At 40.7% G+C, this 27,963-nt stretch overlaps 1 protein-coding gene across 1 annotated transcript in view; it reads right to left on the bottom strand.

The window, feature by feature from the left end:
- Positions 1 to 27,963, bottom strand: part of F5 (coagulation factor V) — a 146,635-nt gene that overhangs the window by 15,873 nt on the left and 102,799 nt on the right. Inside the window, exons 14-20 of the mRNA XM_056558186.1 lie at positions 26,985 to 27,737; positions 25,476 to 25,650; positions 21,656 to 21,892; positions 12,185 to 12,404; positions 11,052 to 11,231; positions 4,813 to 4,929; positions 4,622 to 4,693 (exon numbers count right to left, since the gene is read on the bottom strand). Of these exons, the coding sequence (XP_056414161.1) occupies positions 4,622 to 4,693; positions 4,813 to 4,929; positions 11,052 to 11,231; positions 12,185 to 12,404; positions 21,656 to 21,892; positions 25,476 to 25,650; positions 26,985 to 27,737 (1,754 nt within the window). The remainder of the gene's footprint in view (positions 1 to 4,621; positions 4,694 to 4,812; positions 4,930 to 11,051; positions 11,232 to 12,184; positions 12,405 to 21,655; positions 21,893 to 25,475; positions 25,651 to 26,984; positions 27,738 to 27,963) is intronic.

Genomic DNA, 27,963 nt, shown 5'->3' with positions numbered 1-27,963 from the left:
AAAAAAACAAGTTTCTCTTTAAGGTCTTTTCACACGGCAGAATTTCCGCTTGCGGAATTCCGCCTCAAATCAAAGCCTGCGAGCGGAAATTCAGAAGTGTGAATGGGAGTGCGGAATCCCATGAAAGTCTATGTTGTGGTGTCTGGGGTTTTGCAATGGTGAATGAAGGGTCTGGTGGTATTAACCCTTAGTTGTTGTGACGCCAGGGTGCGGTTTGCCTAATAGTAATGTTCCTGCCGCCAACCGGCCCACAAATGGTAGGGATAATAAACGGAATGTCCACAGCAGATTTTAGGAAGTAACGGGAAAACTTTACTTTAACTGATATGCAACAGTCTTTACAATTATGCAGTCTTTCAGAGAGAACCGGGATGCACAGGCTTTGCTGGGACTTGAAATAATGAGCTTTTTTATGCAGGCCACTGTGCTACCAATTATAAGATTTTAGCTGGTAGTAGTTACACAGGATTTGATAGGTTGAGCTTGACAACTCGCGGTTTTAGTGGCTGCTGGTTCTTTCAGGCTTTGGTCTAGATGAATTGAAAGTTATGCTGATTGTGCTTGCATGATATCCAGGAGATAAGAAAGAGAATTTACAGACTACAGCCCTTTTTATAATAAGGGGCTGGACTAAGCTCATTGGTCAGCAAACCTGTAAGTCCTGAACCCAGTGAACTCTGGGTACATCACATGACCCAGTAAGGTCCTTTAACCCCTTAAGGACCAGGCCATTTTACACCTTAAGGACCAGAGCGTTTTTTGCAAATCTGACCACTGTCACTTTAAACATTAATAACTCTGGAATGCTTTTAGTCATCATTCTGATTCCGAGATAGTTTTTTTGTGACATATTCTACTTTAACTTAGTGGTAAAATTTTATGGTAACTTGCATCATTTCTTGGTGAAAAATCCCAAAATTTGACGAAAAAAATGAAAATTTTGCATTTTTCTAACTTTGAAGCTCTCTGCTTGTAAGGAAAATGGATATTCAAAATATATATTTTTTGGGTTCACATATACAATATGTCTACTTTATGTTTGCATCATAAAATTTATGAGTTTTTACTTTTGGAAGACACCAGAGGGCTTCAAAGTTCAGCAGCAATTTTGAAATTTTCTCAAAATTTTCAAACTCACTATTTTTGAGGTACCAGTTCAGTTTTGAAGTGGATTTGAAGGGCCTTCATATTAGAAATACCCCACAAATGACCACATTATAAAAACTGCACCCCCCAAAGTATTCAAAATGACATTCAGTAAGTGTATTAACCCTTTAGGTGTTTCACAGGAATAGCAGCAAAGTGAAGGAGAAAATTCAAAATCTTCATTTTTTACACTCGCATGTTCTTGTAGACCCAATTTTTTAATTTTTGCAAGGGGTAAAAAGGAGAAAAGTTTAACTTGTATTTGAAACCCAATTTCTCTCGACTAAGCACATACCTCATATGTCTATGTAAATTGTTCAGTGGGCGCAGTAGAGGGCTCAGAAGGAAAGGAGCGACAAATGGTTTTTGGGGGGCATGTCACCTTTAGGAAGCCCCTATGGTGCCAGGACAGCAAAAAAAAAATACACATGGCATACCATTTTGGAAACTAGACCCCTCAGGGAACGTAACAAGGGGTAAAGTGAACCTTAATACCCCACAGGTGATTCACGACTTTTGCATATGTAAAAAAAATATATATTTTTTTTACCTAAAATGCTTGGTTTCCCAAAAATTTTACAATTTAAACAATTGTACATCACAACTGTACATCACATGACCCGGGGAAGGTCCTATACATTTATATTTCCTATACAATAAACAATATATCAACAAAATTTATATGAGGCAACCAGGGGTGAGCCCTGCAGGAGAGCCCTATGGAAATGGAGGGACTCTGGCTGAGGGGACTTTAGACAGGGACAGGACCGGGTCCTGTTCCGGGTCACCACAATGGGCTTTAATTTGAGGTGGAATTCTGCAAGTGGAAATTCTGCCGTGTGAATCGACCCTTATTGCTGATTTTCTGTTCTGATATATGGGCATAACTTTTGCATTGGAATAGAGCGGCAGGAAAGTAGATTAGATTCTAACAAATCTTGTCCATGTACTGGGAATAATTTCACATAGAAAATGACCTGCTACACCTCAATTTCTGCTGTAGAAAGAGTGTGGTCCTGTTGTGGATTTTTAGCATTCAATTCAATGGAAAAGAACAAATCCGCAATTAAGTCCTAGTGTTGTGGATTTTGCTGCAGATTATGAGCCCATCTTTCACACAGGCTATAGGTGCGGATTTTTTTTTTAAATAACCCCTTCCCCCATACTCACCTTACCAATCCCTTACATGGTAACATGGTGAGACTTCCCTGGTCATAAGCGCTGGAGGCTGGAGAGCAAAGACCAGGTTAGGACAAGGGAAGCCTTACCATGGGTGTGCCAGTGGAATGGTAAGGTCTGTATTCAGTTTTATTTTTCCGGCAAAATAGGACCACAATTTAGTGCAGAGCTTCCACTGCAGAACTCCCTACAACTCTCTACTAATTGACTGAAAATGTTTCTGCAGCAGATTTCCCATATGTGAATATACCCTCATTCTGCCAACAGCCAACTTTATGCTGCCATAGAGCATTAATTTAAGTATTTCATCGCTAATTATTTGGAATTGAACCACATAAAGAAGAATGGCTTCAGATGATATTAAGTGAATATTATCAGTTTATTAAAACAAAGATGGTTGGCAGTGCATTTTGAGGGGCATATCCTCTCTTAGTCAGGTCAAATTAGTACATAGAACACATTGGGGTATATACACACTATATCATAATAACATAGAACAACATAAATAAATGGTGACTAAGGGGAAAAGCCTATGAGAATGAGGGTAGAGCGAGCATGAGGTTAACAATGTGCATGGCTGTTAAATGAGGCTGTCTCTGGAGTAAAGGTAGCATGTCAGTTTAATAGTGCAGTAGGACGAAGCTCTGGGTAAATATAGCCAGAGTAAACATTTTGTTCTTGGTTTATAGTGAATACTTTGTTGTAACCTACTTAGATAAGGAAAATACATAAAATATACATAAAAGGATAGGAGCAACCAAAACAACATGATTGCAAGTAAAGTAATGTAAACATGTAAAGTTCAGGGTGATTTGACAGTAAATGGTCAGTAGATGGCATCCGAACCATAGATAACACTAGGAGCACAGGGATTACATGCTTAGTAATACAAAAGAACACTAACTGGCTCAAGTCCTACACTAGGGATTGTCATAGACATCATGGATGGGGACAAACAGAGGGAGGAATACAGGCATTGGTATGATGAAATACCCTTGATCACAACATTGGTCAGTTAGTGTTGTTAGGAAGAGTATCTAAGGAGATTCAGCCACTTTGTTCAGACCACATAGGTGGAGAGTACAGTACCGGTATAACCAATACATTTCTCTTTTCTCATTCTTCCCTATTAGACAGATGAGAAGGGATCTAGCTGGCTGGATAGATCTGGATGGGAGATGGGTCTCCGACATGGGCCTTGCTGCAGTGCAGGGAGAAATCATATAGTTGATAATTTCTTTTAATGTTGCAGCAGCGTTGACACAGGCATATATGCAGCTCTTGTGTGCATTCAATGACATGTATGATAAAACTTAAATTAACAAGTCAAAAAATGCTTTAATTGTGAACTGTTGACCTGTTTGATGGCTATTGAATGTATTGAGCTTATCCAGCATATGCAGAGTGTTTTCGCGCACTTGTAGAATCATGTGAGAATGTTGGTATTGAGAAGTCTCTTTTTCCCTCAGTGTTTCTTAAGACAACTGGGGACTAGTAGGTTATTGAGTTTGGGGGCTTTCATAAAGGTCACCACAGGTTTTTTGGGTAGGGCCGTTTTTAAGTAGGGGTCCATCTGTTAGACATGCCAGTGTTTGTTATCAGTTGCTCCTTTTATCTTTTGTATCAGTTTCTCCTTGTAACTTTTTATGTATTTCCTATCCTATAAAAACCATAAAACTCAGGCTCGAGCCCTCGTTCTACTGCACTGGTAGACTGACACACTACCTCTACTATTATTAAACATTTCTAAAGAAAGAGTACAAAATGTACAAAATCCAAATCAACAGGAAATAGTAGTACACAGAACCTATGAAACCAAATCGCGTCCCAATGAATCATGCCAAATGCTTGAACATAGGAAGGTCTCACAGGCTAGTCAAGCAGAGCATCTGTCTTTTGGATACATTCCCCACATATATGGTGTAATCATCCCCCAATCTAAGTACTATAGAGAAATCCCCTCTCCTCCCCCATCACCGCATCCCCTTCCGCTCCAAATAGGAGCCGCTCAGCTCTTTTGCCCCAGAGTTGTTGAGTTTGACACCAATGGAACAGCGGAGAAGTGGCAAATCCAGCCTGCAGCTCTCAGACTTATATGGAAGGTTATTTAGAGTGTCAAGAGAGCCTCTGAGGCCGAAGGCAACTTCTTTATGTGGTTTATCTGCAAGTGGCGCCAATGCAAATATGCAGTTTTGTCCCAAGTGCTCCTCAGTCCTTACGGGGTCATCTTCCTCTGATCACAGATAACTTGAGCCCTAACCTTACTTTCAAAGACTTGCAAAACTATTTTACTTACCTATGTAATGTGATGCTGTAATCTGCTCATCGGATATTATTCTGCTTGACAGGCCAAGAGGAAAGTTACACCCTGATGTGAAATAGAAAATAGTAATAGTTGTTCTGGGTACAGCTCCTTCTATGTGTATTCTTTCTAGGCTATTTTTCTTAAAACATATTAGTAAACCACTTTGGTTTGTTATAATTTACCTTTTTCTGCAACATTGTATACTGTTTGCATTCCTGCTTGCTGATATTCTGCAACTTCCGTATCGAGCAGCCAGATACCTGCCCTTGGTGGCTTCATTTCAACTGTAGCAAATGTACCTTAAAAAACACAAATAATATATACAGTAAATGTGTGAGAATTCTACATTTGTATAAATGATAATGACTTGCAAGGACAGGATAATGTCACTGGTGAATACAATACCTTGGAACAATATGAAAAATACCATTCCTTGTGGACATTCAGATAAATTATTTCTCTTCCGTTTTAGTATCTTCTTGCGTAACCTGTCAGTTACTTTTACTTTCAAGTAAATACGTCTGAAGAGTTGGATTGTGTCTGAGGGAAGGTGGGTGGCTATATACTTTCAATAACTGTCAGGCAAACTTTTATTCAGCCGATATGTTATCTTTCTCCCGACCTCCCCATTCATATGAATGTTCTGCATGACTGAACATTCATGTTTCTCTATAGGGAGGGGAGGGGCAAACTGCAACCAAACAGCTCTGGCACTGGCTTATCCCTCTAAGAACAAATCTGTCAGTGTAAATCCAACATGCCTGACCCTTCTCTCCACCGACATCATCTGTCTGTAGGGAGTGAAGAGGCCAACAAACACTTTAGAGAGTTAGCCGAATCCACCAAAATCAGTGGACATGGCTGACTTTATTCTAAGCCATATGGGCACCATAGATACCAGAGCTGCAGTTAGAGCCCTCACCAATTGCAGTCAGCATAGTAGGTCAGTATACAGGAGTGAATGAGAATGAACTATGTTTTTTTCAACATTAATATTATAACTACTCAAGCCATGCAATTCTTTAACTCAGTTGTTGATCACACACTATGAGTAGTTCTCAGTTACAAATTCTAAAAGTGCCCACACAGTTTAGGTTAAAGGGGATTCCTTTTTTTAAATGAACTGGTGCCAGAAAGTTAAACAGATTTGTAAATTACTTCTATTAAAAAATCTTTACCCTTCCAGTACTTATTAGCAGCTGTATGCTACAGAGGAAATTCTATTATTTTTGAATTTCTTTTTTGTCTTGTCCACAGTGCTCTCTGCTTACACCTCTGTCCATGTCAGGAACTGTCCAGAGCAGCATAGGTTTTCTATGGAGATTTTCTCCTGCTCTAGACTGTTCCTGATACGGGCATCAGGTGTCTGCAGAGAGCACTGTGGAAAATACAAAAAAAGAAATTAAAAAAGAATAGAATTTCCTCTGTAGCATACAGCTGCTAATAAGTACTGGAGGGTAAATATTTTTTAATAGAAGTAATTTACAAATCTGTTTAACTTTCTGGCACCTGTTCATTTAAAAAAATGTTTTTTTTTACTGGAGTACCCCTTTAAGGCTGGGTTCACACGCAATTGGGAACATAGTCAAAAACCTGTGTAATTTACACTCACTGGCCATTTTATTAGGTAATCCTTGCTAGTAATAAGTTGAACCCCCTTTTGCCTTCAGAACTGCTTTCATTCTTCATGGCATACTTTCTACATTCCTCAGAGATTTTGGTCCATATAGACGTGATGGCATCACACAGTTGCTGCATATTTGTTGGTTGCACATCTATGATGTAAATCTCCTGTTCTACCACATCCCAGAGGTGCTCTATTGGATTGTGGTGAGTGTGGAGGTTATTGGAGTACAGTGAACTCATTGTCATGTTCAAGAAACCAGTTTGAGATGATGTGAGCTTTGTGACATGGTCTATTATCCTGCTGGAAGTAGCCATCAAAAGATGGGTTCACTGTGGTCCTAAAGGGATGGACATGGTCAGTAACAATACATAGGTAAGCTGTCATTTAAATGATGTTCAGTTGGTACTAAGGGAGCGAAAGTATGCCAAAAAAAATGTCCCCCACACCATTATACCACCAGCCTAAACAGTTGAAACAGGACAGGATGGATCCATGTGTGGTGTCCCGGTACAGGACCTGGTCTTGTCCCTGTCTAAAGTCCCTCCATTCCACAGGGCTCTCCTGCAGGGCTTGCCCCTTGGTCGCCTCATATAAATATATTTTTGTATAGTGTACAAATGTATAGGACCTACTCACGTCACATGATATATTATAGTGGTTGTCTAGATATTTAGGACCTTCTGGGGTCATGTGATAATGTCATGTGATGTACCCAGAGTTCTCTGGGTCCGGGACTTGCAGGCTTTGCAACCAATGGGATTAGTCCAGCCCCCTTAATATATAAAGGGCTGTAGTCTGTAAATTCTCTCTCTTGGTTCCTGCTCTCTTATCTCCTGGATCCAACGCCAGCACAATCAGCATATCTTCATTCATCTCAACTAGGCCAAAGCCTAAAGAACCAGCAGCCACTAAAACCGTGAGTTATAAAGCTCAACCTACAAATCCTGAGAGACTACTATTTCACTCAAACCTTATAATTAGTAGCACAGTGGCCTGCTTATAGCTAAAGACTATCCGTCCCAGCAAAGCCTGTGAGGAACCTGCATCCCGGTTACCTTGAGAGACACTGTATACTTGTAAAGACTGCTGCATAAAAGTTCAAGTAAAAGTTTCCAGTTATCTCATAAATTCTGCTGTGGACATTCCGTTTATTATCCCTGCCGTTTGTGGGCAGATTGGCGGCAGGATCTCTAATACTAAGCAAACCTCACCCTGGCGTCACGACAAATAAGGGTTAATACCACCAGACCCTTCATTCACCATTGCAACACCTCGACTCCACATATGCTTTCATGTTGTTTATGAGAAATTCTAACTCTGCCATCTTAATGTCACGGCTGAAATAGAGACTAATCAGACTAGGCAATGTTCTTCTAGTCTTTTGTTGTCCAATTTTTGTTAGCCCGTGTATGTTGTAGGCTCAGTTTCCTGTTCTTAGCTGACAGGAGTGTCACCCGGTGTGGTCTTCCACTGCTGTAGCCCATCTGCTTCAAGGTTGGACATGTTGTGCATTCAGAGATGGTATTCTGCATACCTGTTGCCTTTCTGTCATCTCAAAGCAGTCTACCCATTCTCCTCTGATCACTGACATCAACAAGGCATTTCATTCACACAACTGCTGCTCACTGGATATTTTCTCTTTTTGTGACTACTCTCTGTAAACCCTAGAATGGTTGTATGTGAAAATCCCAGTAGATCAACAGTTTCTGCTGCCAGCCCGTCAGGCACCAACAACCATGCCACAATCAAAGTAACTTAAATCCCTTTCCAATTCTAATGCTCGGTTTAAACAAGTTGTCCTGACCATGTCTACATGCCTAAATGCATTGAGTTGCTTCTATGTGATTGTCTGTTCAGCAATTGAAAGAGTGTATGGTACAGTAATATTAATTAGGTCTTTTTTTCACCACATTTTCATAGCCCACTTGTGCTGCTTTGAAAATATGTGAGGTTCGGGTTTCACGCCACAGCAAAGCCAACTATGCCTCCAATTCAAATAAGCCACAATTCATACCATACAGATGGTATGTTCAGACCCCCATTTTAAAATAAATAAATACATAGTAGTATTTTGTCAAGTTTAAAAAGGCTATAGAAAAACCCTTGTTTTGAACCCATTCTTAGTTTATATTGACCAGAATACTGTGTGTGAACCCAGCTTAAATTGTAACTCTCGTTAAACCTAATTTTTGCTATTGCACTCCTTATGGTAAATAAAACATATTTCTAATATACTTTTTTTTTTTTAACGAAGTTTTCTATGTTTTATTTGTGCTTAAAAAAGCTCAAGAGCACATTTCCCCCATCTTATACACAGACTTTGGACCGAAGCCCAAACACAGGCAGTGCCGCCTGGAGTGCTGAGGGGGTGTGTCCAACCAACAGCATATGGCAGTTAAGTGTGAGAGGAGCTATGATTGGATGTGTCTGGACACACCCCCCTCAGCACCCCAGACTGCGCTTCCTGTGTTTGGACCTTGGTCCTAAGTCTGTGTATAAGATGGGGGAAAATGTGCTCTTGAGCTTTTTTAAGCACAAATAAAACATAGAAAACTTTATTTTTTGTAAACAAAGTATATTAGAAATATTTTTTATTTACCACAAGGAGTGCAATAGCAAAAATTTGTTTAAATGAGAGTGACCAGATGAAAATGGTCAATTTGAACCAAAATAATGTCTGTATGGACTAACTTGTTTCAGGCTCTGTCTGTGAAATTATTATTTTTTAGATGATAATTTGCTCAACAGTTGTTCATTCATCAAGCTACTTCTATCCAATGCATATAGCCACCTTAAAGGGGTACTCCGCTGCTCAGCGTTTTGAACAAACTGTTCCGATCGCTGGAGCCAGCGCCGGGAGCTTGTGATGTCATAGCCCCGTCCCCTCATGATGTCACGCCCCGCCCATCAATGCAAGTCTATGGGAGGGGGTGTGATGTCACGAGCTCCCGGTGCTGTCTCCAGCGTTCGGAACAGTTTGTGCGAAATGCTGAGCAGCGGAGTACCCCTTTAAGAACATGAGGCTTAGGGTTATTCGGATCACAAGTGTGGCAGGCAAGCTCTGATAATGAAGATGTGGCTGGTTAATGAACACAGTCGCCTACTTATCACAAATACACACCATGCACCTAGGCTCACGATCAGGGTAGTACAGCTTGTACTGTTGTGAGGTCCCTCAACCATTTATTCTGGTAGGACCCAGAGATTTTTTGAAAGCAACCCTGCATGCCAATACTAGACTACCATACTATACTAAAATGCTTCTCTCGCTTCAGTGTTCCTGCAGTTAGTACTGCTTTAGGTCATAGTTTCTGAACAAACATGTTGCAAACTCAAGAGTTTCATCATGTACTGGTTAAAGAGGAGCAGATAATTTGGAACTTATTAGGAGAGATTTATCTATGTATTTCAACTTATTGAGAATTTGGTGTTATGGTTGGAGTTAATACTTATAAAGCACAGGCATCACTCTATCCAATTTAGGAGAATCTAGATGGATGTAAGAATCTGTTGAAGTGTCAAGGCTCTAGATCTATCAGTAGATGGGAAAGATAGAGGCACACCACTTGCATGATGCATCAGTATTAAAGGGGTTATCCTCCATTAGGTGATTTTAGTACATACCTGCCAGACAGTAATGGGCATGCTTAGGAAGGATCTGCGCTTGTCTTGGGGCTAAATGTCTGTGTTGTGAGATTACCATTATGCTTCTGATTCCTTGACTGTAAGTGTGAGGTCACTTTTTTTCCCTCCCACACATCAGCCAGCCCACCCATTGAAGCACAGGTGAACTGCCATCCATGCTGTGCTGTGAACAATAGACCAGTGTTTTTAACCAGGGTGCCTCCAGCTCTTGTAAACCTACAATTCCCTGCAAAACGATCTCCTTCCCACCCAGCGGTTGCTCCACCCACTAAAGCAGACAGGCTCCTCTGAACACCTGACTAGTAATGTAATGTCTCTGGTTGCACTGCACCCTGGGAAAACCTGAGACGACATTAATTTAGTATGCTGTTAAATATAAATATCAGGGCAAAGATCACATAACAATTGCGAGACCTGCCATCAAACACAGGTGCAGACACTATATTATGAACTACACTAACTTTACAGCCCCTATTTATTTTTTAAGAGCCGAGGCAAGTGCTCTCTATCACCCAAAGTGCAAGAAAAAGTGCAAACGTGTCACACAAAAAAAACGTGCACAAAGGATGCGGTCTATCGCTAAGCCCTTCACCAACAGGAGAGAGGCCCCCCACACAAACCTACCCTTCACCTCCGGGCCAAAAGGCACCTGCAAGAATCCAGGTTCAATGCCCCTTTTCGCCGAAGCTACTAAGGAGCCACAAATGCACCTGGCTTCAACCAGGGTATCAGCTATGTAGCTGTATACTAGTGGCATCTCGACTGAAGCCAAGATGCCCAGGGGTTGCAGGGAGGTGAGGAACCTGATGGCCACACACACCTCCCCTAGACCGCCAGGAGGGACACCAAAAAGGGCTACCGCATCCTGACAAATCCTGTGTAAAAGTGGCACAGTGACAAACAAAAAATAATAAATAAATAAGTGTATGAGTGCAGATATACTGGCCCATCACTTTACAGCCCCTATAGCATAGTCAAATAAAACAAAATGGAATACCCCTTTAATAGTATTATAGGTTTGGCCTATATCTGAAAATATACTGATCTCTTACAAAATTAGGGTGCATATTAACTTGAGAAGTAGAGCCCAATATAATTTTGAGAGTTTTATGATTTCTCTGGTTCCGTCCCCCCCAACAAAAGACTTACCAGGCATTAGGGGGTATGCTGGATACTGAAATTCAGCCTTAATCCTTTCCGTCATCATTTGGCCATGGAAATTAACCACATGAATATCTTTTGGTCCTCCCATGTTCAACAGGTGCCATCTCACAAGTTCATTCTCATACATATTAAAACCTTGAAGGTTATAAGTAATTCCATTTATGGCTGAAAATGAACAAAGAAAGTAGAAAGATGAAATGGTTATTATTAGCAACATTATACTGTAGCATTTGCCATTTAGAAGGGTTTAATCACAGTATCTTGCATATACTGTATTTGATGCTGCAGATTTGAAGCTGTGTTCAGTCAATTAGTATATACTGTATTGAAATCTGCAGCCTAAAACTGCATAAAAAATAATACTGCATGTGTGAATAGACCCTAAAGGGGAATTCAAGCCATTATTAGCTGCAGGATACATACAGGATAATTAACATTATATTTTAATAGCTCGGATATTTACGCACGCGGCGATACCAAATATGTTTATACATTTTTTTTTACACTTTTTGGGCGTAAAATGGGGAAAAAGGGACAATTTACATTTTTATTGGCGGAGGGGATTTTTCACATTTTTTTACTTTAGTTTTTTACTTTTATTTTTACGCTTTAATAGAGGGGACCTCTGACCGCCATCACAGATGATCAGATCGCCGCGGCAGCACTGCGGGCGATCCAATCATGCATTTTTCTGACCGCACCCGTGATCGCGGATGTTGGCCACTTAACGCACCAGGACGTACATTTACCTCTTGTACATGACCGCGAGCATTGGAGCGATGCTCGGGTCATGCGCGACAGTTCCCGGCTGCTGATAGCAGCCAGGGAACTGTCGCGCATGACCCGAGCATCGCTCCAATGCTCGCGGTCATGTACAAGAGGTAAATGTACGTCCTGGTGCGTTAAGTACCAACACACCAGGACGTACATTTATGTCCTGCATTGTTAAGGGGTTAAAGGACCTGCTAACAACTGGATATGACAAGACACCTACAAAGGTCAGAGCTGTGTTGGTAGTATAAGAGGGACCTACACAAGTCAGGTGGATTCATGTTATGGCTGATTTGTGGATAGTCACTATTTGTATATATATTTTTCCATGTTCTGATCCAACTCACCATGAAAGACAGGACAAATCATTCCATCTGATGATTTTTCAGTAATGTCTGTACACATTTTTTTTGAGTTCCTATCATAGTACCAACTTTTTTCTTCATTGAAAGACATGAACAACAATATGAATTCTCGTGCATCCACTGGGCGGTTGCTTTGCTTATCAAGAGTGCCAGGTCTGCAGATAATCAGGGGACCAATAAGGCCTGAATGAATGTCTTTCTCCTATTAAAGAAACAGCAGAAAGCTAAATTTACTATATATTTTGTGGTCAGCTATTAGTCCTTCACAAAGGAACAGTTTTGATTTTTCATAACAGTGATATATATATATATATATATATATATATATATATATATGTATATAAACAATATTGCTGTAGATTTACTTTAGTTATAATACTTATTTATATAAAGCCAACAGATTCTGCAGAATATCTTTGAACATGTCTAGAAAAAATACTCCCCTTCTGGTGTATAGGGTCTGCACAGGTCAACTCTGGATCACTATAAAGCGGATGATAAAATTAAAAAAGTACCTTTCACCAAATAAACTATTCTCAACTACCTCAGATTATTTTCCCTAACTACTCCTAACAACCCTCCTGCCCTTAAAAACTGTTTCAGAGCTTAAAAAACTCTGTATGTTACCCTTATTCTTGCTCGCATAGTACAATTTCCCACTTCCGCCCTCACATCATTGCTGCATTGTGATGAATAGAAGACCTCTAGCTCTGTGCATGTTTCAGTCTGTGTTGCTATCAGTGAGGCTGTCCTGCAGCTTTCAGTCTGTGCAGCTTTCTGTGAGAATCTGTGGAGCTTTCACTTTCTGTGCAGCTGTCAATCAAGCTTAGTGCAGAGAAACACTTCCTGAGTTTGGACTCCTGCTAGGCCAGGAGGAGATCGAAACCCACTGTATTAATTGTGGCAGGGAACAGAACAGAGCCACCTAGTGGCCAGTTGTTATATTATATTTTAAACATATTTATGTTGATAATTTTAAAAGCAAATGAATGGGAAAGAGTCTTCTAATTACACAAGGAACACTATATTAAAAGTTTTAGTTGGTGACAGGTATTCTTTAACTTTTAACCCCTTAAGGACCGGAGGTTTTTCCGTTTTTGCATTTTCGTTTTTTGCTCCTTGCCTTTAAAAAATCATAACTCTTTCAAATTTACACCTAAAAATCCATATGATGGCTTATTTTTTGCGCCACCAATTCTACTTTGTAATGACGTCAGTCATTTTGCCCAAAAATCTGTGGTGAAGCGGGAAAAAAAATCATTGTGCGACAAAATTGAAAAAAAAACGCTGTTTTGTAACTTTTGGGGGCTTCCGTTTCTACGTAGTACATTTTTCGGTAAAAATGACACCTGATATGTATTCTGTAGGTCCATACGATTAAAATGATACCCTACTTATATAGGTTTGATTTTGTCGGACTTCTGGAAAAAATCATAACTACATGCAGGAAAATTAATACGTTTAAAATTGTCATCTTCTGACCCCTATAACTTTTTTATTTTTCCGTGTATGGGGCGGTATGAGGGCTCATTTTTTGCGCCGTGATCTGAAGTTTTTAACGGTACCATTGTTGCATTGATATGACTTATTGATCACTTTTTATTCATTTTTAAATGATATAAAAAGTGACCAAAAATGCACTATTTTGGACTTTGGAATTTTTTTGCGCGCACGCCATTGACCGAGCGGTTTAATTAATGATATATTTTTATAATTCGGACATTTCCGCACGCGGTGATACCACATATGTTTATTTTTATTTTTATTTACACTGTGTTTTTTTTTTTATTGGAAAAGGGGGGTGATTCAAACTTTTAATAGGGGAGGAGTTAAATGATGTTTATTCACTTTTTTTTTTCACTTTTTTTGTGCAGTGTTATAGGTCCCATAGGGACCTATAACACTGCACACACTGATCTTCTATGTTGATCACTGGTTTCTCATAAGAAACCAGTGATCAACGATTCTGCCGGATGACTGCTCATGCCTGGATCTCAGGCACTGAGCAGTCATTCGGCGATCGGACAGCGAGGAGGCAGGTAGGGGCCCTCCCGCTGTCCTGTCAGCTGTTCGGGATGCCGCGATTTCACCGCGGCTATCCCGAACAGCCCACTGAGCTAGCCGGGATGCTTTCGGTTTCACTTTAGACGCGGCGTTCAACTTTGAACGCCGCGTCTAAAGGGTTAATAGCGCGCGGCACAGCGATCAATGCCGCGCGCTATTAGCCACGGGTCCCGGCCGTTGTTAGAGGCCGGGCCCGACCCGCTATGACGCGGGGCCACGCCGTGGCCCCGCGTTATAGATCGGGAGTGGACACATGACGTTCCAGTACGTCATGTGTCCTTAAGGGGTTAATATAATTATTAGAGATGAGCGAATAGAAGCTGATGAACCCAAATTCGTTACGAATTTCATGAAAAATTTGATTCACAATGAATGCGAATATCGCCGCGATTCTATCACACGAATCGCTTCATTAAACTCCATTTAGTGCCGTCCAGGTTCCAGGGCATCTAAAATGGCAGATACACATGTCAGTACATGGGGCAAGGAACGATGGGAAGGCAAGGCGGGAAGGCAGGTAGGCGGAATGACCCTGAATCACATGCAAGATGCAGCAGCCAGTCACCAATGTGATGTCACAGCCCTATATAATCAGCAGCCATATTGCAGCTCGTCAATTCATTCATTACACTGCATAGAGATAGGACAGACAGCCTGTGTGTGTGTTACACAGAAAAGCTTATTACCGCAGCGTTTCACCTCCTAGTCACATCAGTGTTCTGGTGGACAGAGAGCAGTGCTTTTTTTTTCTTAGCTGAAAAGGATTTTTACTGCAGCCATTAACCTCCCAGTCACTTTCTACAGCATTGTATTACTGAGAGGGGCAGAGAGCTGTGTGTTGCCTCATACATTTAAACAAGCTGCCTCAACTTCATAAAGCTTAGCAGAGGAGGCAGGAATAATTTTTCAGTGCAATTTGTTCCACAACAAATCAGTCTGTAGATGGTATAATACCCAGCAGTCTATTCCTAACAGTCTGTGAGAGAGTGAAATTTTGGGTTTAGTACACAGCAACTGTGTACTGCTGGTGTTGCGCTAAAATACAGTTTTTACTCAGATACTTTTTTAAGTGTACTATAGCGCATTTTTCTGCCCTCATAAGTGCATACCACATACCTACATCTAAGTAGTGTACTATTTTGTACCTGTTAATCTGTCAAGGGCCTAGTCCAAATGTTTCAAAGGGTGGAGAAATCGGCACTGTGTAGTACGGAGCTTATAGCTCACCAGCGGGTGCTCTGCTTCTCAGGTCTTGACCCCAAACCAAGAAAAACTCCAGCGAAAAATAAAGAAACGGCACTGCAAAGTCAAATGAAGGCTGTGTTTATTCACCCATCATGTGCAGAGATGCGACATTTCAGCCTCACAATGAGGCTTTTCTCAAGGCTTGAGAAAAGCCTCATTGTGAGGCTGAAACGTAGCATCTCTGCACATGATGGGTGAATAAACACAGCCTTCATTTGACTTTGGAGTGCCGCTTCTTTACTTTGTCAAGGGCCTAGATACTGTGAAAGTCCAGGCAAAAGTACTCACTGGCTGGGGTTTTTAGTCAGATACTTTTTTTAAGTGTACTGTAGTGCATTTTTCTGCCCTTATAATTGCATACCACATACATACATACATACATCTAAGTAGTGTACTATTTTGTACCTGGTAACATCTCAAGTAATCACCCAATGGTGTTGTACTAATATACGTTTTTTTAAGCATACTGTGAAAGGACAGCCAATAGTACACACCTGCTGCTGTTCTAGACAAATACTGTTTTAAGCGTAGTGTAGAGTATTGTACTGCCCTCATATACGCTATAAGTATGTCAGGGAGAGTAGTGCCAGGACGTGCACAGAGGAGTGGCCTAAATTCATCAGGCGCTGCAGAGGTCGCAGCAGAGTAGGGGTGTGTGCCAGCCGAAGTCGCAACGAGAGGTCTGAGCTCCCGGTGTCAGCTAGCAGTTGTGTCACGACCAGCAACCCAGCAGCCGTGATTGATCAGTTTGCTCGGTCATCCACTTCATCCCAAGTGACATTCAACACCCCCAGTCAACAGTCGGTGGGTTCTTCAGACTCAACCCTCAGTTGGCATGGCCCTCATGCTGCTTCTGCTACCTCCAGGATCTGTCATTGTGCTGCTCTATGGTCTCCTCATGCAAATGCTACCACCTCCAGGCTCTGTCATTGTGCTGCTGTATGGTCTCCTCATGCTAATGCTACCACCTCCAGGCTCTGTCATTGTGCCACTATATGGTCTCCTCATGCTGATGCTGCCACCTCCAGGCTCTCTCTTTCTGCTTCTATATGGTCTCCTCATGCTGATGCTGCCACCTCCCGGCTCTCTAATTGTGCTTCTCTATGCTCTCCTCATGTTGATGCTACCACTTACAGGCTCTCTCATTGTGCTGCCATGAATACTGCAAAACATAATTAAGGTGTTGGTCCCCAGTTTCAGAAATTCCTCTGCATTAGGGTCACTTTCAGGACTCCTGATGCTGCTGCCACCTCCAAGCTGTCTCATTCAGCCACTATATGGTCTCCTCATGGTTCAGCCAACTCCAGGCTGTGCCATTCAGCCACTATATGGTCTCCTTATGCTTTAGCCAACTCCAGACTGTGCTATTCAGCCACTATATGGTTTACTGATGCAGCTGGGCCTAGGACATTACCTAAAAATATGTGATGTTAGCACTAGCTTTCAAAATTAATCTTTTAATCTTATGGATTGTGAAGCCCTATTGTCTACTCATGCCTCAGCCACCTCCAGGCTGTGCCATTCAGACACTATATGGTCTCCTCATGCTGCCACAAACTCCAGGCTGTGCCATTCAGACACTATATGGTCTCCTCATGCTTCAGCCACCTCCAGGCTGTGCAATTCAGCCACTATATGGTCTCCTCATGCTTCAGCCACCGCCAGTCTGTGCCATTCAGCCACTATATGGTCTCCTCATGCTTCAGCTGCCTCCAGGCTGTGCCATTAAGACACTATATGGTCTCCTCATGCTGCCACAAACTCCAGGCTGTGTCATTCAGCCACTATATGGTCTCTCCTCATGCTTTAGCCACCTCCAGGCTGTGTTATTCAGACACTATATGGTCTCCTCATGCTGCCACAAAATCCAGGCGGTCATTCAGCCACTATATGGTCTCCTCATACTGATGCCACCTCCAGGCTCTGTCATTGTGCTGCCATGTGACATGTGACTCCTTTTTAGACTTGGCCCATTGTAACCACATGCTGGGGCCCAGGACACTAAAACTTAAATCTTACATTTCAATTTCAAAATTTTAAATTTCAAAATCTTACATTTCAATGGTCTCCTCATGCTTCTGCCAACTCCAGGCTATGCCATTCAGACACTATATGGTCTCCTCATGCTTCAGCCACCTCCAGGCTGTGCCATTCAGACACTAAATGGTCTCATGCTTCAGCCAACTCCAGGTTGTGCCATTCAGATACTATATGGTCTCCTCATGCTTCAGCCACCTCCAGGCTGTGCCATTCCGCCACTATATTCAGACACTAAATGGTCTCATGCTTCAGCCAACTCCAGGCTGTGCCATTCAGACACTATATGGTCTCCTCATGCTTCAGCCACCTCCAGGCTGTGCCATTCAGACACTATATGGTCTCCTCATGCTTCAGCCAACTCCAGGCTGTGCCATTCAGACACTATATGGTCTCCTCATGCTTCAGCCACCTCCAGGCTGTGCCATTCAGACACTATATGGTCTCCTCATGCTTTCACCACCTCCACCTCACTATATGGTCTCATCATGCTTTCACCAACTCCAGGCTGTGCCATTCAGACGCTTACTGACAGTATGCAGCTGGCGTACTCAGGAGTGGCAGTCTTAGAGTGAGGGCAGGTGTCGGCGCTGGCACGGAGTGGCGTCCGGCCTCTGTGCAAGAATGCGGTCCCAATGGAGTGGATCGTCCCGGCAAAGTGCTGGCTGGCACGGAGATGCGTCTGGCCAAAAGAGGTAGATGTAACAAGGTGATGGATTAATCGCAATCCCTGGCATCCTCGTGTTTTGGAGAAAAGAGGATCGCATGCACGATCAGCAGTGGTCTAATAAATGGGGTATTGCAGCGCTGCCCAGACTAGAAACAGGCTATAAAAGTCATATAAAGGTGGTTGTAATAAATAGTTAGTTAAAATGCAAGGCTATATGCCTTTCAAGATGACTGTCTCATTCCTCAGTAGCCATAAAAATGTGTGTCAGAACACTACTGAGGAATGACACAGTCATCTTGAAACGCGTATAGCCTTGCATTTTAACTAACCATTTATTACAACCACATTTATATGAATTTTATAGCCCGTATCTAGTCTGGGCAGCGCTGCAATACCATGCAACATATCGCTCCCTGAACTAAATACTTTGAACCAAATATATTGCAATATATCGCTCCCTGAACTGTGATATCTTATCGTTGGATTCTCCTATACATGGACATCCTAAGGTCTTTTCTACATATAGATATACGGACATTTTTAGGCTATATATTCATGCACATGCTTTTTAACCCCTTAAGGACACATGACGTACTGGAACGTCATGTGTCCGCTCCCGATCTATAACGCGGGGCCGCATCATAGCGGGTCGGGCCCGGCCTCTAACAGCGGTCGGGACCCGTGGCTAATAGCACGCGGCATTGATCGCTGTGCCGCGCGCTATTAACCCTTTAGACGCGGCGTTCAAAGTTGAATGCCGCGTCTAAAGTGAAACTGAAACCATGCCGGTTAGCTCAGTGGGCTAAATCGGCGAAATCGCGGCATCCCGAACAGCTTACAGGACAGCAGGAAGGTCCTTACCTGCCTCCTCACTGTCCGATCGCCGAATGACTGCTCAGTGCCTGAGATCCAGGCATGAGAATTCAAGCGGCAGAATCATTGATCACTGGTTTCTTATGAGAAACCAGTGATCAATGTGAAAGATCAGTGTGTGCAGTGTTATAGGTCCCTATGGGACCTATAACACTGCAAAAAAAAGTGGGAAAAAAAAGTGAATAAATATCATTTAACCCCTTCCCTATTAAAAGTTTGAATCACCCCCCTTTTCCCATAAAAAAAAACACAGTGTAAATAAAAATAAACATATATGGTATTGCCGCGTGCGGAAATGTCCGAATTATAAAAATATATCGTTAATTAAACCGCACGGACAATGGCGTGCGTGCAAAAAAATTCCAAAGTCCAAAATAGTGCATTTATGGTCACTTTTTATATCATGAAAAAATGAATAAAAAGTGATCAATAAGTCCTATCAATGAAAAAATGGTACCGTTAAAAACTTCAGATCACGGCGAAAAAAATTAGCCCTCATACACGGAAAAATAAAAAAGTTATAGGGGTCAGAAATGACAAATTTAAACGTATACATTTTCCTGCATGAAGTTATGATTTTTTCCAGAAGTACGACAAAATCATTTTAACCGTATGGACCTACAGAATAAATATCAGGTGTCATTTTTACTGAAAAATGTACTACATAGAAATGAAAGCCCCCAAAAGTTACAAAACAGCGTTTTTTTTTTCAATTTTGTCTCACAATGATTTTTTTTTTCCGTTTCACCGTAGATTTTTGGGCACAATGACTGATGTCATTCCAAAGTAGAATTGGCGGCGCAAAAAATAAGCCATCATATGGATTTTTAGGTTCAAAATTGAAAGAGTTATGATTTTTTAAAGGCAAGGAGCAAAAAACGAAAATGCAAAAACGGAAAAACCCCCGGTCCTTAAGGGTGGTTGTTCTATATTGATTTTTTATTATGCTAACATCTGGTGCAGGGGCCTTATGCAGGGGCCAGATGTGAGGTGTTATATTCAATAAATATTGTTTATATTATTCTTACCCTTGATTCAGGTTTTCTATACTATTTTTTATATTTTTATATTTTTTATATATTTTTTTTTATATCTGCTAATACCATATCAATAATACCATCATTCATTAGATATTTTCTCCCTTTCTTCCTTTTCTTTAAACTTTCCTTTCTTTCTCTTCTACTTTCTACTATCCTTTGAGGACTGGTCATATAATTTTTATTATATACACATTCTCCATATAACTATGGTATGTCTTTTGGGGATTTAGACCAATCCAGTTAAGTTCAGGATAGCTTACCTGAGTGAGCTACACATACCCTCTTTGTTTTTACTTGTTAGATTGGGTTTTGTAGTCATGCAGTATTAGTATAAATCTTAAATTTAAATAAAAAAAAAGGTCCTATGGTCGCCGACATCATATTACCTGTGGAATTATCACAAGAATCCAATTAAACAGCTTGGAGCAATAACAATGAACCATAACTGATTAAATGAAACATTTGCACTTTCATAGTGAGAGGCAGGGGCTGGAACGGTTGGTATCTCGCCTGGCGCAGGACCGCCAGCTCGATGCTCACCAGAATGGGTACTCAAGAAAGTTAAAGAAATTCTAATTAAATTAAATAAAAATGACATGAAAAAATCTCTTTATCCTCTTCAATTTTGACACCATATGGTCTCCCTGCGGCCACATCGACGCTCTGCAGCAGTGATTCTAATGGCAATGCCTGTAATCTGCATGTCATAATGAATAACAGTATTATTTAAATTCAATTATTTTAACAAAGCACACTCCCTATGCATGTTGGGACAAGGCAAAGTGCTGTACACCCCTATTGAGGCTCTCTGCAGCCCAGAAATAGCAGTTTTTAATACAGATTCACCACGAATAAATTCGATCCCAAACAGATTTTTTAAAAAAATTCAGTGAGTCGGCCGAATCGAATTTTTCAAAATATCGTTCATCTCTAATAATTATCATAAAAAACAATCATGTTATGTAGGCGCCCAACAGATCCTTTCAACTCTGTCATGTTGAATGGGCCATCGGTGGACAGCCATTTTCAGGTCTCGCTAGAGATTTTTTTGACCAAAAGTCTAGAAACATGAAGATGATCAAGAAATAGGAGGCCCCAGAGTTAAATTTCAAGTGTAATAGCAAAGGGTCTGAATACTTATGTCCATGTAGAATTTTTATCGTTAATAAATTTGCAGAAAAATCTAATTTCAGATTCTCATTATGCAGTACTGAACGCAAAACAGTTCTGTTTTATTTTAGCACAAAGCCACAACATGAAAAGTGCAAAAAGTGAAAACTGTTCTGAATACATTGTATATGTTATGACATCACTGTGTGCATGATGTCTGAACTGTGGCATTATTTGGTATATTATACCTGCACATTAGAGAAAGAGACATGGCAAAGAATGTGACTAAAATAATCAAATGTTCTGAACTTGCTGCTGTTAGTGGTCATAGTGGAGTGGACGAAACCAGATAGTCTTTCACAGGAAAATACTATATACTGTATATGTTTGTTGTTATACATATACATTCCTTACCGGGTTAACACCTGAGTGATAGGCCCATGTTCTGCATGCAGAACCTTCTGACTCAGGTCCTGACTGTTGTGTGGCATACCACACATAGACATAGGATTCCTGAGGCTGCACGATATCATCCTTCTTCAGCCACTCCTTGGTTTCATCATCATACCTGTAGCCCTCTGACGACTTTTCATAAGACACCCCATGTGCATGAATGGAATATGGCTGTGATGCTAGATTTTTAAAAGTCACCTACATGCACGGTATAAAACAACATAATAGTGTGAATCATTACATGGAATAAATCTAGTATGCAGAATTATATATTTGCAGCATAAACTCTGAAAACAGTAGTTAGACTATGTTCACAACTAGAGATGAGCGAACTTACAGTAAATTCGATTCGTCACTAACTTCTTGGCTCGGTAGTTGATGACTTATCCTGCATAAATGAGTTCAGCTTTCAGGTGCTCCGGTGGGCTGGAGACTCTTTCCTAGGACTGTATCCACCTTTTCCAGCCCACCGGAGCACCTGAAAGCTGAACAAATTTATGCAGGATAAGACATCAACTGCCGAGGCGAGAAGTTGGTGACGAATCGAATTTACTGTAAGTTCGCTCATCTCTATTCACAACCATAAACTACACTATGTTGCTGGTATACAGCGTGACATTGGCAAAAAGGTATTTTGACTTATACCACTGCAAACCTAAAGAGGGCTAATTGACTTTAATAGGCCAAACGTAGCCTACAAGTAAATTTATTTGGTTTGTTTCCTGAACAAATACTCATTTTTTGCAGGATTCAAAACCATAGTCTGCTATTACCTTTTTTGCTGTTATCCCAATGTGTACCAGCAATGTAGTGCATTTTCTAGATGTGCATATAGCCTTAGGCCCCATGCACACTATGGAATATCCATGTGGGCAGACATTCTGTGTGCATCAGGAGCCGCCATAATCGAACTACAATGCAGTTCCACACGGTATTCTGCTGAAAGAACAAACATGTTACTTATTTCAGTGGAATACGGAATTTGAACTCCGCTCTGCAGTAATTTTGCAGTGTACACAGTGCAGAAGAATCCTATTAAAGACAATGGGAGGCTGCTACCCCAGAATATTTCCAGGTGGAAATTTCTTAGTGTGCAAGAGTTAAATGGGTACTCTGCCCCTAGACATCTTGTCCTCTATCCATCTCTGTGCAGCCGTGACATGGCCGTGACGTCTGCAGTGTGCAGCGGGACCCCGGCGATCAGACATCTTATCGCCTAGCCTTTGGATAGGGGATAAGATGTCTAGGGGCGGAGTACCCCTTTAAAGCCCTGATATAGTCAGTGATCCCAAATAACTAAACTTAAGTGTATATTTATCTTTTACAGATTTTCAAAAGGAGGTTTAGGCGCAACGAGTTTAGTCGCAACCGATTTTACGCAGCGGATTTTCTGCAGCGTAATTTCTGCAGTAAATCTACAGCAGACTCCAGTGAAGTCAACAATATCTGCCAGGATATGCTCACATGTGCATATTTAACTGTAGATTTATTTAAATTCATTTTTTTTAATATTACCATTACCATATCACAAATTGAACTCAATATGCAGCTGATCACCTCTGATCTTCCACTAAACAACCGCATAATATGGTTAAACTATAACATAAATTAACACTAACTATATTTTCTCCATTTTCAAACCCCAATCTGCCCAGACACCTAAATACACGCTGCAGGAGACAGAAAGGAGAAAAAATAGGGGGGGGGGGGGGGGAGAGGAAATACTCAAGGTCTTCCTAGCCAATGTGACCAAATTTGTTTAAAACTTAAAGGTGTATTCCAGGAATTTTTTTAATTTGACTATGCTACAGGGGCAGTGAAGTTAGTGTAGTTCATAATATAGTGTCTGTACCTGTGTGTGTGACGGTTTTCTCACAATTCTTCTGTGATTTTCACCCCAATATTTATTTTTAACAGAATACAAAATGACTGTTGTCTCAGATTTTTCCCAGGTTGCAATGCGGCCGAGACCTGACTCACTAGTCAGCTGATGACAGGGAGCCTGTCTGCTTCAATGGGTGGAGGGATCAATCTGCAACTAATGCAACAGCTGGAGGCACCCTGATTGAAAACCACAGGTCTTTTGAATGGCTGCAGCTCGTTTATGTTTCAATGGGTGGGGTGGCTGATGTGTGGGAGGGAGGAAAATGGAATTATGGGATTTGTAGGCAAAGAAGAAAACTCAAAAAGGAAATACCAGTTCACAAAAAGCTAGCCACAATGTTATAGTAATCTAACAACGTAGCCATTTAGCCCCAAGACAAGCGCAGATCCTTCCTAAGCATGTCCATTACTGTCTGCCAGGTACATACTAAAATCACCTTATGGTGGATAACACGTTTAGTATATATTACTCTTTCACGACTAATCATAACTTCAATCTTATCAATAAGATATCGTATCCTTTTTTCCTTGCCATATATAACAATTGACTGATAACTATTTTCTCATTTTCCCCTATTGGGAGATAATTAACATACCCCAAAATACAGATCTTAGGAGTTCGGGGGATAGTAATTGAGAATACAGAGTCAATCATATTTAGAATAGATGACTAATATTCATGAAAATTTGAACAATTCCATAACATATGGAGAATATCCGCTACTTCTTGGGAGAACCTTCGACATTTAGCATTCTTTTTAAAACCAATTCTATGAAGAAAAGTGGGTGTCTGATATACCTGATAGAGAATATATAGTTGCGATAGGCACCCACCTTCCCCCAGCGACTGGTCAGTAATAGTGTTGAGCGGCATAGGCCATATTCAAATTCGCGATATTTCGCAAATATATGGACGAATATTCGTCATATATTCGCTGAATTCGCATATTTGTAATGATTGTGTTTTATTTTCACATATGCGAAAATTCGCGTATGCGAAAATTAGCATATGCGAAAATTAGCACGCCAGTCTCACACAGTAGTATTAGAGCCTTCTTTACACCACACAAGCTGGAAGCAGAGAGGGAGAGGAAGCACTGTGATGTGTACTGTGAAAAAAAAACAACGAATATTCGTAATTATGAATATATAGTGCTATGTTCGCGAATATTCGCAAATTCGCGAATATGCGATATTCGCGAATAAAATTCGTATTGCGAATATTCGCGAGCAACACTAGTCAGTAACAGCTTTTAATATAAAATCCCATTGGTCATCATTCCCAATATCGAGTTCTTCTTTCCATTTTCTAAATGCTCCTACTGATCATTTCTGATGGAAGCTAATAAGTAATAACCTATATAATATAATTTAGAAACAAGCTGATTTTACTACCCATTGACTTGAAAGGGTAGCAAAATATGCTGCTAAAAATAAGCAGCAAAATATGCACATGTAAACATACCCTAAAGGATCAAAGAGGGACTACAGCAACTTGAGTGACACAAGAGCATAAGGGAAGGATCTAATAAGTGCTGCTCAGCCAATCACGAGGCACTTTCCCGTGCTGACATTGACACTGGCAGTGGCAGGGGATCAGGAGAGCAGTATAGCTTATTTTCTTTTTTATCCCAGCCTAAGCAGAATTACATATAAAAATATCTCCAGAATACTCCTTTAACTAGTGAAATACCAAGAACAATTTAGATTGTTATAGTGCTCACCTAAAATTATGTCTAATGTTCAAAAGTGAACCAAATATTGAGAACTGCCCAAATAATATGCAAATAAACATTTTGAAAAGCCAGGACTCCACAGTGTTGAAATCATTAATACCTGATCTAAGAACTAATATTGACATGACATTTGTTATATTAATGTGGAATTAGTCTCATACCTGGATGGCATCTTCAACTTCAGCTCTAATTACAGGTCCAAGTATGCCAAGATGTTCTTCATATTCACCTTCTACATCAGGTTTTGTAAATGTGTTGTCGAGGTACTGTCGAAATACTACTTTTCTGTACACATTTTGTCCTCTTTCACCTATAGGTTTTTCATTTACTTGGTTTCTGGAGAAAAATAAACAAACAAATCAAAATTTCCTAAATTATTTTAAGGGGTACTCCGGTGGAAAACTTTTTTTTTTTTTTTTTTTTTTTTTTAAATCAACTGGTGCCATATATATATATAATTAAATGGATTTGTAAATTACTTCTATTAAAAATCTTAATCCTTCCAGTACTTATTGGTTGCTGAATACTACAGAGGAAATTATTTTCTTTTTGGAACACAGTGCTCTCTGCTGACATCTCTGTCCATTTTAGGAACTGTCCAGAGCAGCATATGTATGCTATGGGGATTTTCTCCTACTCTGAACATTTCTTAAAATGGACAGAGATTTCAGCAGAGAGCACTGTGCTACTGATGTCAGCAGAGAGCTCTGTGTTCCAAAAAGAAAATAATTTCCTCTGTAGCAATTAGCCTGTCATTCAAGCCTGACTGATGGGAGAAAAGAGAGGTGAGTATGACTGGAGCAGCATAGTCCCCTCCCCCATGACTGGATACCAGTCACATAGTGCTCTGTTTAGAGTTATTATATAGCTCTATATGGCATTGCATAGCTATTTTCCTCACTTGTCAGATCCTGGGACTGATGCATGGGGCACTTGGGACCTGACAGGTACTCTTTAAAGGGGTACTTCGCCCCTTGCCCCTTGTGACGTCATGCTACACCCCCTCCATTCATGTCTATGGAAGGGGGCGTGGAGGCCGACATGCTCCCTCCCATAGACATGAATGGAGAGGCGTGATGGGACGTCACGAGGGGGCATGGTGTGAGGTTTTGTCCACTGCTTTCGGAAACCAGCGTTCTAAACATAATGTTTAGAATGCCAGGTGCTGCACGGAGATTGTGGGGGGTCCCAGGGACAGGACCCCCATGATCAGACATCTTATCCCCTATCCTTTGAATAGGGGATAACATGTCTAGGGGCAGAGTACCCCTTTAAGAACTGTAGCTGAGAAGCTCTGCATTGCTCTAAGGGGAAGATTTATCAAAACCTGTCCAGAGGAAAATTTGCCCAGTTGCCATAGCAACCAATCAGATTGCTTCTTTCATTTTTCAGAGGCCTTTTCAAAAATGGAAGAAGCGATTTGATTGTTATGGACAACTCAGCAACTTTTCCACTGGACAGGTTTTGATAAATCTCCCCCTAAGACACTAAGTAGCAAATATACCAAATATTCTAATATATTTGATTTTATTCTTGTAAATGGAGAGGAGGCATGGCCTTTATGAACTGGGACAGTAATGCGACTTCATTATAGTTATTGTCCTAGTTCATAGAGGCTATAGCATATAACTGCAATTATAAATGAGAAGGAATACAACAGAGATATGTACCTCCTTGAGCCTCCTGTGTAGTCCCACTGAACTTCCTCAGCCGCAATATAGTAATTCCTTTTCATTCCTTTTGATGTTCTCATGAAATTTTCTACTATCCTATCTGGGTTAGTATAGCGGTTTACATCATCCTCTGTCTCTATTCTGTATGGCTCTTCATATATAATATGCCGAGGTTTGTTTTTTCCTTCATTTATTAAGAAGCTTGCATCATGGTCATACTCTGCATAATCGCCTTCCTCTCCTCTGGATACTCCAATTACAATTTCAGATGTACGTTCATGGGGATTGAATCCTCTGGGATTTAGACTATTAGGATTATGTCCTCTCGGACTAAACCCTCTTGGAGTAAATGACCCATTCCCTCTATCACTGTGTGAAGAATTATTTGACTCCATGTATTCATTATACAAGGTCTCATTTTTCTTATAGCCGTGTCCATTTACTGCAGTTCTTTTTTCTTTAATCTTCTTTACTATCTTTTTCTTTCTTCTGACCAATATCAGGGGTTTTTCTTGGCCATTTTCAAATGTGTTCATCTTTTTGTAATACACCTTTTTTCTAACTTTAACATTATCATTGTTTTCCTCTACTATCACGTTACTTGTAGTTGTTATTGACTGATTTTGGGGCTCCTCAAGGTTCTTTTCTACAGTTTTATTGAATAGTAATTCTTCATTCTCTTGGCTGTTTGTTTCATCACTTTGTTCCTGGAGAAATATATTTTTCATGATATCTTCAACTATATGACGTCTGAAGAAGAAAAGGTAGAAATAATGAGTCAATTTGAGTCAAAGTTTTTTTTGTAGATTCCGATACAGAAAATATTCCTTTTAAATGCTATTTGCCCACAGTTGTCTTCAGATTTTTCTATTCATATATAAATATAGTTTATGCTCACATTATGGTCATGTGGTAGCCCAGTACGGGATGGTGTTTCCCCGTACTTCTCCTGCCCTGTCAGGCAGAGTCTCTCCAT

Source organism: Hyla sarda, chromosome 2, assembly GCF_029499605.1.
Source record: "Hyla sarda isolate aHylSar1 chromosome 2, aHylSar1.hap1, whole genome shotgun sequence".
NCBI classification, from domain to species: domain Eukaryota; kingdom Metazoa; phylum Chordata; class Amphibia; order Anura; family Hylidae; genus Hyla; species Hyla sarda.
Note: the sequence above shows the minus strand (reverse complement) of the source record. Positions and strands in the feature narration are given on the sequence as shown.